The sequence below is a fragment of the Nannospalax galili genome, unplaced genomic scaffold, assembly GCF_000622305.1.
Source record: "Nannospalax galili isolate Female #2095 unplaced genomic scaffold, S.galili_v1.0 scaffold17, whole genome shotgun sequence".
Taxonomy (NCBI): Eukaryota; Metazoa; Chordata; class Mammalia; order Rodentia; family Spalacidae; genus Nannospalax; species Nannospalax galili.
In genome coordinates this window covers 9167588-9182492 of record NW_008342276.1, presented here as the reverse complement: position 1 = coordinate 9182492, position 14905 = coordinate 9167588, and the positions used below count along the sequence as shown (strand labels likewise).

At 38.9% G+C, this 14905-nt stretch overlaps 1 protein-coding gene across 1 annotated transcript in view; it reads right to left on the bottom strand.

Moving 5' to 3' along the window:
- Positions 1-431: 431 nt before the first annotated feature.
- Fam91a1 (family with sequence similarity 91 member A1) overlaps positions 432-14905 on the bottom strand; it is a 43331-nt gene continuing 28857 nt past the window's right edge. Inside the window, exons 19-24 of the mRNA XM_008838017.3 lie at positions 12652-12724; positions 12057-12206; positions 7881-7979; positions 7284-7407; positions 5327-5396; positions 432-3292 (exon numbers count right to left, since the gene is read on the bottom strand). Of these exons, the coding sequence (XP_008836239.1) occupies positions 3107-3292; positions 5327-5396; positions 7284-7407; positions 7881-7979; positions 12057-12206; positions 12652-12724 (702 nt within the window). The 3' untranslated portion in view covers positions 432-3106. The remainder of the gene's footprint in view (positions 3293-5326; positions 5397-7283; positions 7408-7880; positions 7980-12056; positions 12207-12651; positions 12725-14905) is intronic.

Sequence of the window (14905 nt, the reverse complement as noted above, 5' to 3'; positions counted from 1 at the left end):
TATTACTCAATTTCAGCGTGGCTTTTACATTAGGTATAAGAAAGCTCAGTGAAGGACAGAAACATCTCTGGCCTACCAGCAATTTCCATGCAAATGTGAAATTAGGACAAAATTTAAAAGTCTTTTTTTTTTTTTTTAAGTACAGGAAAGTCGGATATAGTGGTACACACCTTTAATCCTAGCACTTGGAGGCAGAGGCAGGCAGATGTCTGTGAGTTCAAGGCCAGCCTGGTCTACATAGCAAATTCCAGGCCAGCTGGGGCTACAGGGAGACCCTGCCTCAAAAAGACCAAAAAAAAGAAAGAAAGGAAGGAAGGAAGGAAGGAAGGAAGGAAGGAAGGAAGAAAGAGTACAGGAAAGTCACAGCACTGAAAGCACAGCTGTATTTAAGATTAAGAACTTCCAAAAATTAGACACATTTCCACAGCAACTTGATCAACACCACCGTTTATTTGTAAACATGTTACAAATAATCAAACTGACAATACTTCATACAATTTCATTGTATAATATTAACATCATAACAGAAAACAATCCACTGTACTGAGTTATAGTTTTGGTACTTTAAAGTCTTTTAATACAAACTGTATTCGAAACACTGAACATAAAAAAAGAAATGTGAATGGCAGAGAAAATGAAATACCTCGTTAAGAGAAACTATTCTTCCCCTACACAAATATCGAACCACCTGACTGATACTTTAAAAAAGAAAGACGCTAAGGAAATCAGATGATCCCATTTCTTAAATGAGATAGTTGCATTTCTTTAGACCCCTTTGTGAGGTGAAACTGTACCCCTACTAAATTTTATGCCCTTTTTGGTGTTAGTAGCTCTTTTTCTTGGTTTTTAAACAATGTTTGCTTGTCATGGTTTGAGCTACAATAAGGGTTAAGGAAAAGAAAGGGAGGAGGTGGTGCAAAGCCAAATGAAATCAACATTTGTAAAATAATTGGACAGAGCTTTCATCAATCTTCTTTGGCAAAGAATGAAGGCTAGTTTGTTTTTGTATCAAAGTAACAGATGCATCTTTATACTTGAGTTACACTAATGGAACAAGCCACATTCATAAAGCAAAGCACACCAGCATCTCACATCTGTCAATACAGCTCTAAAAATGTAAACGATCCCTTGTAAGAGGATGAGGGGTCCTCAGCTGGGAATCTGATGATTTCATTCTCCCCTTTCAACACAAAAAAATAAGAGATGAACCATGTCTTTTCAGTAGTTTCCCTGAAGTTCATGATCATTGTTAGGTTCTATTTCTTCCTTCCTATCTCTCAAAGGAAATACAGCAGCAAATCACTCTAATATTTTAAGCTTTAAACTCAGCAGTAACTGGATCCACTGTCAATAACTGAAATTGTTCAATTCTTTATTAGTGTACATATCATTAGAGTTGGTGTGGACTGTTAATACAAAGATAAATATCTACAGTTAATTCAAACAGCAAATTGAAAATGAGATTAAAGAGCCCTGATCAAAAGAAATACACCTGTCAGTTGAAAACTGTAAAAGTTACATTTTATATATATAAAACTAATAGCACTAGGAATGTACAGTATCAATTATTGGAAAAATAAATGAGTGATTCACAGTCATAAGAAATTAATTTTAATATTAATATGTACTTTTCCTTTTATAGACAGACATAACATACACATTGTTTCTACCTTATATAAGACAAAGTAGAAAACTAAACATTACCACATTTACCCCCAAACAGCACTAACTGTGCCACAGGTAACCTGGTCCAAAATACTCAGTTCTACAGATAGGCCATGGTATTAAATGCATGGCTATATTAACGGTTTTAAGAAAGGCATATACTTCCAGAAGTACATTACATACACACACCACTTCTATAAATAACAAAAGCCATCAGCAAAAGTGTTAGGCTCTAATATTCTCAAACTCTGTAATGCTTTAAGGGTTTCTGATTGCTGTTTGACCAGATGGTTTGGTTAGTTTTAAGCAAGCAAACCATTACCCTTTAAGAGAAACTCAACCAAACTATAACTCTGCACAAACTTCCCAAGAGAGGGAACCTGAAAAGTCTAAAAGATGATTCCAAATATTCTGACATTTGAGATATTAATGACTGAGGAAACATTTGGAAATTATTCAGCTTTCCTTATCATTTCCTCCAAAACTATGAACATAAATTTCAGCTCCAGATGTTCATGTCTCCATAATCACTTTATCACTGAACTGTCTCAATCAAAGACATAGCTTTGATGCTTCTAATCTGAATTTTAATCCAAAATCATGATCCTTGGTTTGAAAACATGGAATTCAATTGCAGTAACAATTCATTGGTAAAGCCACAAGACAAAAATATGAGTCATGCAACAGCCTCAACTACAAGTGGAAAATAAATTCTACTTTTCGGTAAAGACTCTATGAAAATATAAAGCCCAAAGTGAGTGACAACAGAAGACAACATATAGACATCATTTAAAAATAAAGCATTTCCAAAGTGTCTCATGAGATGTCAATGGACAGAGTTAAGACCTTGTAGATCGAGGTTACCATCACAGAACTATCTGATCTTTACGTCAGCAATGTTCAACTGACATAATTTACAGACACCCATGGAATTCTTAATGCCCTAGTGTATCAACTCTCAATACTGGATGCTTACTTTTCTAGTTTGACTACTTTCAGAACCAAGAAGCCTTTTCAGAGGAAGAGTTCCATCTCTTCCCTTGCTCCCCTAAAGTGTAGTTAACAAAATATAAAATTAAACAAGATTTATGTCCATTAAACTAACATATAAAATTACCATTGCAATATTCATAGTGACTGCTTATAAACGTAACAGTCATCTAAAGCCTATAAAGTACACCCTTAGTTTTATAAAAGAAATGCAGATTGTCTCAAGGTAAAAAATACAGTGCTGGCTGCTAAAAAGCACTTGTTGCAGTAAGATGTGCAATAATGAGCGACATTTCAGAAAATATGAACACGTTCCAGACCTTCCCCATCAGTGAAGCAGGGATTGCACTGTGGCAGCAGGATGCTTTTTAGTGGCTGACACTATAAAGCCAATGTCTAAAAAAAAAAAGAAAAAAGGCAGAAGGTGTGAGCAAAAACTGGTGTGATGGCATTATTGCAAATGGAGATTAGCAATGAGAAGGGAAGAAGGTGACCGTCCGTTCCATTCTGCTAAGAGGCCATCTTTAAACATTAAGTTTTTTGCAGGAAGTGGAACTCCCATATCAGCATAGGATGACTGTGAAAGCAAACTTGAGAGACTGGGCTCCATGTGAACATCCAGAGTTGAAGCACCTTCCTAAAAACATCAACGAACAAGAGAACTATTTCACATTCAAGTTTTACAAAACAGTACAACTGATGAAAAATATACCTCAACCTTGATTACCCAATAAACAGTTACAGAATATAAAGTACTACAGGAGATGGAGTTAACCCAAAATAATGGCAGATATTAATATGTGCAAAAATAACAAGGAAGGCTGCAATATGTGCTTTGAAATAAACAGAGAGGTGCTTTGAAATAAACAGAGAGGTAACAATGAGAAAAGAGGTTGCCTCTCATAGGCTGGATCTACCTCAACGTGTCACCTAACAGAACACCACTAAAATTCTAGTCACAACACTATGCACCAAAACAAGCCACGCACCCCCAGGCTTCTCAGATGCATATATTCAGACCCACGTTCCCCAAGACTCTGGGCTCATATGTCCAATATCTAACCGTGGCTCTCAGGTGTCTCCTCTGCCTGGTAAACAGGCCCTTCATTCCCACCTCTTCTCCCCCAGCCTTCCCCACTCACTTACCTGGCTAAGCAAAAAGGATGAGCTCAGTCTTGATTCCTTCCTTCCTTCTACACTGGCAACATTTCTCCTACATTTAATTCATCAAGTTTTACAAATCTACCTCCAGAACATATCCCAAATGATTTAGTAGTCACCAAGGCCAGCGACCTCCAAAGTGGGGCACAATATTGAGAATTTCATAACTTCTCCATGGTTATCGTATTTATATCCAAAATTTTTTTGTGGACTTCATGATTAATTTATTGGTATGATAGCACATATGTACAAGAAACAAACCTTTATTAGGGATACATGCAAATTTAGTTGTACATTTTTTAGTGAAAAGGATGCTCTGTACCCAGCCTGCTGTGCTTGGTCAACTATAAGGCACTGAACTGATCCTGCCTCTGGCCTGTGCCTCTCTAACATTAATACATTTTTTTTTTGGGGGGGGGGTCTTTTTGAAACAGGGTCTCCCTGTAGCCCCAGATGTCCTGGAACTCACTATGTAGACCAGGCTGACCTTGAACTCACAGAGATCCACCTGCCTTTGCTGGGATCAAAGGTGTGTGCCACATTAACACATATTTTAAAAGTCAATCAGAAATAACACCTCTCCTGTTCACCAGCCTTCCATCATCTCTCCCGGTATTTAGTATATACACAAATCTTTTAACATGATCAGGAAGGCCCTGCCTTGAGCCTCACCTCGCCTGTTGCCACTTTCCCTTCTTTCAGGGGCTTCCTGTTCCTCATGTACCTAAGTGCTTTCCTGACAACAGGACCCTCGTGCCTCCTGCATTCGGCCTGCAACATTCTTTTCCATTCTGTAAGTTTCAGTTTAAATATTATTTCTCATTTTCTAAGGCAGGTCTTCCTTCAGCTCCCCAAGTTCCTTCGAAGTACTTGCAGACATCTGTAATTACTTACGAGTCTTTGTGTTTTGCTGGAGTCTCACATAACACTACATGTTCCACTAGTGTCTTCCACCTCACTGTTTCCTTGACACTTGGCAAAGAGCATGGCATACAGTAGACCCAAGTATTTATTGAATAAATGAAGTGAACAAATGAATGAAATGAAACTAAAATACTGACTTCATAATGTTAAATCAGATACTGTGAGCAGAAATATTCCATCTATAAATCTAGAACATCTAGAATATCCTTTCCTTCCATATCCTTGACCCTTGCTTCCACAAAAGACCCCAACTACTCCCAAATTCCCACCCCCACTGCTTCCTGGCAGTGGAGCAAAACTATGGTTTAAGCACTGCCACCTGTGCCTCAGCACGCGCGCCACAGCTGTTCAACGCTGTTGTGCTGAATGAAGCCCTGGCACAGAACAAGAGACGCAGCTCTGTCCGTGAAGACCTGACCAGTGAGGTATGTAAGTCAATTCACTTCCTGAATCTCAGTCTTCATTTATAAAACAAAACTGATGCTTCTTAGTATCTTGCTACTGGAAGACTTGAAATCAAACACCGAGGGCTTTTACATACTATCACGCTCTACACAAATACCCTGTGTACCTTGAGTTTTGTTACCTGGAATGAGTGAACAAAGTTAAGGACTTGTAGAGAGAGTTTTCTACTGGAATGTAAGAGGCTTTGAAGGCTGAAAAAAAGGGGGAGGAAAAAAACTTAAAATGAATATAATGGCAGAATTAAAACATGGTAAGTTTAATTTTACCAATTTAAATGCCCCTATGTATAAATAATTCCATAAATCACCTAAATTTTTCAAAAGCAATTTCAATGTTTTTCATCAACAAAATTTTTGCCTGTTTTAATATCCTAAAAGGCCATTTTGAAATAATAATATTTAAATTTATGTAACTAAAATAGAAGCTATTGTTTAAAAAACATTTAATCTCAATAAATACAAATGTCAAAACAAGCTGAGAAAAAAAATCTGACAGATTAAACACAACCCACCCACATGAAATTTTTTCAAATATACAAACTAGTTAAAATTATAGTAGCAATCTTTGAAGTTTCATAGTATTTACATTTCTTAAAAAATGATTAATTTTGTTATTGGAAAATTTCAGCCATGTTTATAATGTACTCTGATTATTCCCTTCCCACGCCCTCTCTCATCTCATCCCCATCCCTACCAACCCCTCCCTATCAGTCCCTGTCCCAGATTTAAGAGCTCTGGTTTGGTTTGTGACCTATTCCATTTAAGCAGGACCACTGGAATCTGGTGAAATCATGGGTGGGTACATATCTGAAGGCAATGGTTCCCCCTCCCTGAATCTATCTGTAACAAACAGTCCAGCAGTGAGAGTCCCTGGAACCCCTCCTCCATCCATGCCTGGCTACTGACAGGCCCCTTCTTGTGCAGGCACTGCAGGCATTCCCCAGCTGCATTGAGTTCGAGATTGCAATGGCTATGTCTTGCCCAGGAGATGATATTTTGCAGCTCTTCTCCCTAGCTTCCAGCGTTTATTCATCCCCTCTTTCACAATGTTATCCCAACCTTAGAGCTATCCCTGTCACTGTGAACCTGCAAAAAAACCTGAGGTAGAGACCACAGGCTTTAGGGGTAAATGATTAACGCTGTTTAGCAAACCAACACAGCGTCAAGCTCCTTCTAAGTATGTCTGCACCCACAGACCTACTCTACTCTCAGCCTTAATCAGAAACACTTCTCTTTCCAGTCCACAGAGGTGAATGGGGTCATTCATAGCTGCATGGGGTGCAGTAACAATGAGTGCTCAGCCTAAAATACTACTTACACTTTTTAATTCATTTATTCTACTTTAGAGAATAGTTGAAATTATTAGTTGAGCACCTTTAATTTTCTAATATAAGCTCCACTAACAACTAAGTAAGTTTTTCACTGTCCAACTTTGTTTTCATAAGTTATAAACACAGGGAGAGCTGCAGGCATCACCCTTCCAAATCACCCCTCAGCTCCATGACAGTCTTTGCTGCTGAGCCTTAGAACCTCCCAGCACTTCTTCTCACAGCCACTCCCAAAAATCGGAGCTGGCACAGGAGCTCAAATCTGCATTCTGTCTCTGAAAAGCAATACACACCATTTCAAAAAATGCAGAAAGTGGAGATGATTCTAGAGGAGTCACCAGAATTCTAAGATGAGACAATTACTATTGATATAACTTTTGACTAAGTATGAGAGAAGTGCAGGAGAGAAACTTTCCATAGACATTCATGCATTTTAAAAACAGGTTCATACTTCATGTACATGAATGATCATTTCAACATACTCTCACCAAACCTGGTAGTCAAGTGAATTTACAAAAACATGAACCCAAAATGTCTGCTTCTGGTTCCCTACTTCTAATCTACTTAAATTTAATGTTTTTTGAAAAAGAAATTAAAATCTCTTAAAGCTAGCATCTTTTTATTCAATCAACAAATATACAGGGCAACTGTTACATTCAAATATGAATTAAAAGACAGCAGGCTACAGCAACTTCAGTAACAGCTTAAAAACTGAGACGATGAAGAGATGACAGTGAACAAAAGCCCTCACCTCTCTTTTCTGCAAAGGCCATGTGTAGCAATCTTCTGACAAACTTTCCGGTTTAATTCAGAACTGAACAAAGGAATTCCAAAACACAGCTCAAGAGGAACCCAATCTGCTTCTGCTGTGGCACCTGAAGAATGCAAAGCGTCTTTACAATCATGCCTGCTTACACATGCTGTATGAGCAGCAAGTCTTCTTGACTGAAGTTCCTGACTTCCTCACCCCGTGGTACCACCAGTGGGCTTGGCAAGGAAGGGGACTCAAACAGCATCATTAATCTTTGAAATGGAAGGATATGTCTTTTGAGTAGGTACATATGTTTGGGGAAAAGGTATACAGCTTTCATCACATGTTCTAAGTAGTCATTTATTCAAAAAAAGGTATTATAAGACATCTGCAAGAAGACAAAATGAATAAAATATTTACCACACAAATAATAAAGTTGAAGTCATTATTCTCAGATCATAATTTTATAGAATCTGAATTGTTCTAAGTGGATGTTTCTTAGAAAAATCATATTTAAAAGTCTTCTGTGGATAATAAGACAAAACTACGCCTCAGTAATGGATATACTAAAATTGCAATGAATTCTTAGCATCCTACCAGAGTTTTGTTTTGTTGCAGAATCTATAGATGTTTCCTCAATGACCATTTCAAATGATTCTGTACTCCCATTTGCATCTGAACCAGAAGCCAAATCTCCTAATAATTTAAAGGATATAAGACACTATTAGGGGTCTAGTAATCAGAAATTATCAATAAATCAGTCTTAACACAAAGAAGACTTCAGAAAACAGCAATGACAGAAAAAAAGTCAAGTTACCAAACAATAAAATGTTTTTAAAAAAAAGAAGAAAAAGATCTGTTATGGATAAAGATACAATGGCTCTTTCCACAGTTAACTACTATCCAGACTTGGGACCAAATGTTATTAATACTATAAAAATATATGTTGTTTACATCTTTCATTAGTCTCATTAAATGATTTAAAAAACAGAAAACAGGTGTAAAAAAAGAATTACCATTGGCTTAAGTCATGGCTCTATGTTGGGAGCTATTAATCCATTATGTACATTGAGCTGTGGCAGGCTTGCTTGTTTAGAGTTTGTATTTTGCACACCAGTACCTAATCTGCCAAGTCAGGAGGAATGTGTTTATATGGTGGAGTTCACAAGTATTTGACTGCTCCTTCCCCCTCAGATACATGCTGGGAAAAACAGCTGTTGAAGCTAATTGAGTTAAGCAAACGGTGCTATCTCTGATGTTCTACTGTATAACAGGGCGGAGCTAAAATAAATGGGGGCTGCAGTCTCTACTGACAGTCCTCCCAAGTATCTTTTCTCTGTCTCTTTTTTTTCTTTCAATCCTCACTCCCCCTTTCAGGTACTGTCCGTCTTGGCCGCTGGCACCAGCAAGTAGTGCCCAGAAGAGGGACCTGAAAAGTAGAGGAAAAAGTGAAGGACACCACTGGAGAAATTGAGTGAGTACACTCGGTAAGATTGAGGAGCGGTGAGTATTTATCTTGGGAGAAGATGGGGCAAGGAAAGAGTCACTCAGTTTTTGTAAGGAATATGCTTCGGGCCCAAGGAGCAAACAAAGGATCCTTCAACTAGACAATGGAATGGCCCTGACCCTGTATTGATATGGGGAAGAGGGCATGTTTGTGTTTTTCCCGCAGGACGTGGATGGAGCCAGGTGACTGCCAGAAAGGCTGGTGAGGTTCACCAGACGAGTGCCAGAAAAAGTGGAAAAGAATGATGAGGTGGCAAATGTGGCTGATGATGACGTTCCCGCAAGTGATCCTGGCTGAGTTATACTGGACTTATGCTCCTGATCCACAATATTGCATCCCACGATATGGGAGGAAAAAGAGATAGTAGTGACTGTGAATGACTCTCGGTTAATTGCTCACCCTGCTTCAAAACACCTGATGATGCAAGTGGCGACGTATTTTTATTATTTGGGATCGGGAAGCGGGTTGCCTATTTGTTTTGTTAAAAATGATAATAAGTCCGGGTGTGTACAAGTAGATGACTGTGTGCTTGTGGGACGAAGTGGATACTGTACCAATGTCAAAGTGTTATTGTGAAGAGATAATAGAGAAAAAAATTTCTCTGCAAGCATTTCCACCCTATAAGCAGCAGCAGATATTCTAAAAAGGTTGAGAGCCACCTTACCATCGTGGTCCTCCATTGTGTATGGTTTAGTGGGACTTGACATGCTTTTCCTTCTATGTCTTTGTTTTCATCTGGTGGCAGTAAAGTTATTTATGAAACCTTGTGGCAAGTCAAGGCTGCTGTACATGATGTGAGGCGCTCCCTCCCCTAACAGAGGCCGGTAGTCAAAGACTGGTAAGATCTTCTGGGAGAAAGTCAACCTAAGACAGGGCGTAGCTGATGGAAGCTACGTGCTGATGACAGGTAAGACTTTGCTCTAGCAGAAGACAACCTAAGACAGGCACGGTCCTTCTGTCCTGGATATAGCATAATCTGGGGTTATAAAAAATAAAAAAGGAGGAGATGTTGGGAACTATTAATCCATTATGTACATTGAGCTGTGATAGGCTTGCTTGTTTACGGAGTTTGTGTTTTGCACACCAGTACCTAATCTACCAAGTCAGGAGGAATGTGTTTATATGGTGGCGTTCACAACAAGTATTTGACTGCTCCTTCCCCGTCAGATACAGGTGGGAAAACAGCTGTTGAAACTAATTGAGTTAAGCAAACAGGTGGCTATCTCTGTTCTACTGTATAAAAAGGCGGAGCTAAAATAAACCGGGGCTGCAGTCTCTACTGACAGTCCTCCCAAGTATTTTTTCCTCTGTCTCTTGTTTTTTCTTTCAATCCTCACTCCCCCTTTCAAGTACTATCCGTCTTGGCCAGCAGCTCTACAAAGAGACATGTGGCAATGTCTAGAGACAAGACTGTGAATGTGAAACAGACATTACTGATGCTGACTAATACTTAGGGATCTTTTGTGGGGGGGCTTTTTGTGGGGTTTTTTTTTTTTTTTTTGGTTTTTTTGAGACGAGGTCTCCCTGTAGCCCCAGCTGTCCTGGAACTCGCTATGTAGACTAGGCTGACCCTGAACTCAGAGATCTGCCTGCCTCTGCTACCAGAGTGCTAGGATTAAAGGCATGCACCCAGCTAATACTAAGTACCTTACCAGGCATGTATAATCCCCTACAATAGTCACCCAGCTCAAAATGTAAACAGTGCTAGGGTGTGAAACCCCTAAAGAATCAAAGTATAAAGCAGAGCTCTGTGCTCAGACTTTCACTTCCAACATTCCCCAAAGCCATCTTCAACTCTGTGAAATATGCAGTCTGATCACATTACTCCTCAAAATTCTTTTCTAAATCCCTGTATCTTTCAGCAACATAAGCTCTCCTCTCATCTACTCTTTAACAATCCTTTCTTTGGGCTAAGATGAGCTACAGTGTTTTCTAATTTCTAACACCCTTTTCCTAAAAGGTAAAAAACAAATCACCTTTTGACTAGCTAACTCCTCATTTTCAAAGTTCAGTTCAGGCTGTGCCTTCTCTAAGATGCCTTCCCTTGTGGCTCAAAAAGGCTGACATCTGCCTTCTTTGGTCTCCATCAGCACTCCAAGCAGTCCCCTTTGAACACAGCTGACTCACTTGTCTGCCTACTGAGGTTTTATACTCTCTGGACTAAAATAGCAACTTCCTCATTTAAATATCTCAGAACTTAAACAGTTATTAAATGTCTGTGGAACAAGTGACTTAAAAAGAACTGCACCCAACTCCTTTGACCAAAGATACAGTCCACAAGTAGGTATCTAACTCAAAGGGAGCCAGTCCAATCCACTGGATGAATACTAATCACATTTTCTCAGGATTTCAAACTAAAAGGCTCATGGGATACAGTCAACCAGTGGCAGACACTTGATGCTTTCAGTCAGTAGGCCAGAGCTGACATCATAGCAACCAAAGGTACATACAAACCAGCATGTCAGAGAAGAAACAACCAGTAAGCAAGAGGTAATCTGAATGTGGATTTTTAAATTAAAGAGAAAGAACATGGTATAACAAGCTTGTGTTGATATTGGGGCAATCTATGGACAGAAAGCAGAAGGCATGCAGGAAATGGTTGCAACACATGTTCAAGCTATCAAGATCCAGACTGAGAATTTAAAAAGAGAAATGAAGAAATGAGTATGAGATACTCCCAACACCTAATTCACAAAACTTGGAAACTAATAAGCCTATCTTGCAAATATTGTTACAAAATGACGTGAGTTTTGAAACCATCACTCCTTAAAGCTAGTTTAGTCAAAGCCTATGAACACAGATGCAAAATCTGTATCCAGCGCAGCCATCACCTCTTTAGTCACGCACTTGGTACTTTCTCCACTCTAACTATGGACATGTGTCTCAATGTTGCAGGATACTTTCTTGTCCTTTAGTGAGAAACATTAGCATTAAGAAATTCAACATTTCCACCAAAGTGTGCTGCTTTTTCTATATTAAGACTGAGTGAGGAGTTGGAGAGATGGTTAAGAGCACTGGCTGCTCTTCCAGAGGACCCAAGTTTGATTCCCAGCACCCACATGGCAGCTAACAATCATCCATAACTCCAGTTCGAGGGGACCCAACACCCTCTTCTGACCTCCGTGGGCATTGCATGATACAGGTGCACTTACATACATGCAGGCAATACACTTATACACATAAAATAAAATGAAAATAATATTTTTTAAAGACTCTGTGAAACTCAAAAAAGTTACCTTAACCAAAGAATCAAATTGGTAACTGACCTCTCTCATCAGAGGCATCACTGAGCTTTCTACTTGCAAACTGGCTAGAAGCATTCAACATGGTGACATAGCCACAGAAATGCTGCAAGTCCACTTTGTTCCTCAAAGTTTGCAATGCTTTATGAACGCCCATACTGGCACGAGTAAACTCTAAGAAAGACGGAACACATTAATAACATTTTCTTTACAAAACCCAACAGCAAAAACTGAACTATTTTTCTAGTCTCTGAACTACTTAAGAAAGACTGATTCCAATGAGGAACTATGAAGACAACTCTTTTTTAAAAAATTAATAATTTACACAGTCTTGGACACTCAATAAAAGGAAATCACTACATGGCTACACACACAGAGAATTCGTCCATCTAGACAAATACCTACTTACTCTCTTCCTCTAAAACATACTAGAACTCCTTAAAAGTATTTGTCTATCAGCTCCTTGGCAAAAAGCCCATGACTAAAAACCACCTTCTGCAATACTCTTTTAACAGAACAGTAAGAATCTAGAATTTAACATTTTTAAGAATTTACTTCCTGTCATCTTTCACCAAACTGCTGACTAATGATAGTCAAATGGAGAGAATTCAAAAAGTACCTCCTTGTAGTTCTGTCTCATCAAACGGAAATGGAATATGGACAGTTTCTCCTATTCCATGCAAACCATGTCCCTGAAAACAGAGAGAAGCAAAAGTTGGAAGGTGGTAAGAAAACATTTCCAGTAACTGCAAACATTCCGTCACATGCCTTTGACAATTTTTTTTTTCTTTTTTTTATAGCAAGGAATGGCATTTTATATTGGACCATGTTTCTCAAACTGAGCATATAAAGGGAAAAAAGGAGGCTAACTAATTAGAGGCACACAAGAGCGGTGTGAGCCAAGTAAAGACTGAACACATGTATAAAGGTCAGCTATAGTTGTGAGAGAAAAGTGGGGCAAGAATCTGACCAGGAATACACAACTCAAAATCCTGCAAGGAAATGGTAGCCTTTGAAGATACTTACTACAGCAGTATAATTACACCTACCAGAAAAAACCAAAATGCCCACAACAGAGACTGGTTAACAAATTATGATACATATTTTCAGTGCTACCAGAAAAAGAAAGAGGAAGCACTCTGTGAGATGCAATGGCTCTCTAATTGAGAAAGTGAAAAGCATGGGGAACATCAGTGTATAATTGCTTGTATCTGCACAAAGGATACAGCTGCAACTAAAATTACAATGAGCTCCTTTGGAAAGACAAGGATTAGAAACTGGGTAGACAGGATTAAAAGGAAGTGACTCTATACCTTTTTAACAGCCTTATCTTTTAATCATGTGAATGTACTATTAACTTAAAACATTTAAAAACTTTATTCCCACAAGTTACAAATTATTTAAGCTCATCTATCACATTCAATTAATTAATCTTCATTTATATTTGTTTCAGCATTTTGCTTGCCTTTAATGATGAAGTTTGGGGTGAGTTTATAGTAGTATAAAAACTTAAGCATGAATAATTTAATTTTATGTTTACATGTATGTAGTGTCTTGTTGCAGCGATAGGAAAGTAACTGATACACCTACATTCTTCTATTCGTATTTTATGGAAGAACAACAACAAAAAAAAAACCTAAATTTGTCCTGACTCACTAAATACTACCTGAAGAATAGACCTTGGCAATCAAGCCCCTCACTTTACAGGTAAAGAAAACTGACATTCAAAGTAGAAGGCCAGCCTATGACAGTGACAAGAAGGAAAAAGCAATTCCCACTCTCCCTCACCACACCAGCACCACAGTTGACATCCTCGAGACAGCCCAGGTGTTAGGCAGAGTGCTAAGCACTTTGTGTTGATTATCTGTCTCAGTCAATCTTGTCAAAAAGGCAGGGGTTTTTATTATCTCCATCTGACAGGTAAGGACACTGAAATTCAAAGAGGTTATTTACTTTGCCCAAAAGAACCACTAAGTGGTGGAATCAAGATGTGAATTTAGACAATCTGACTTAAGTCCATGTCCAGCCCACCCCATTATTATCTATCAATACCATCCCTATGGTAGCACATTTTCCCTGGCTGAGTCTATCCCCTTAGGGATTCAACTACCACCTACATGTCAGGACTGACAGTTAAGTCATCTCTCATCCACACTCTGCTTTGAATTTCATAATACTTTCAAGTGCCTACCTACCACCTGATACCCAACATGTCCCAAACCCAACACATCATCTGCCACATACTCAATGTCCAGAAGATGCTAAACAAATCTAGAGATAGTAATGTTACTTGGGACTAGGGAGAATGGAGAAATGTGAGGAAAAAAAACAGCAATGGCACATGGTTTATTTCTGAGGTGATAAAAATATCTTAAAGCTGAGTATATTAACAGCTAAGCTATGCAAATTTGTAAAAATACTAAAATCCACCGAATGGTATAAGTTTAATTGTGAATTGTGACAATGTGAATGACAGAACAATCTATTTTTCCAAAAGAAAACTGGTCACACAGTGAACAGTGAGGCTGTAACTCAAACACAGGCTGTGCTGGATAGCTAGCTCCCCTTGTCAACTTGAAAATCACCTGGGAAGAGGGAAACTCAATAGGACAATAGCCTCTGTTGGACTGGCCTGTGTGCATGTCTATAAGGCATTTTCTTGATTGCTGAGTAATGTGGAAGGGCCCAGCCCACTGTGGGTGGTAGCAACCCTGGGCAGTGATCCTAACTTGTATAAGAAAGCAGGCTGAGCACCAGCCAGAGGAAGCAAGTCAGTAAGCAGTCTTTGCTTCATGGTCTTCACTTCAGTTTCTGCCTCCAGGTTGCTGCCTTATGCTCCTGCCCTGGTTTCCCCTAATGATGGACTGGGATCA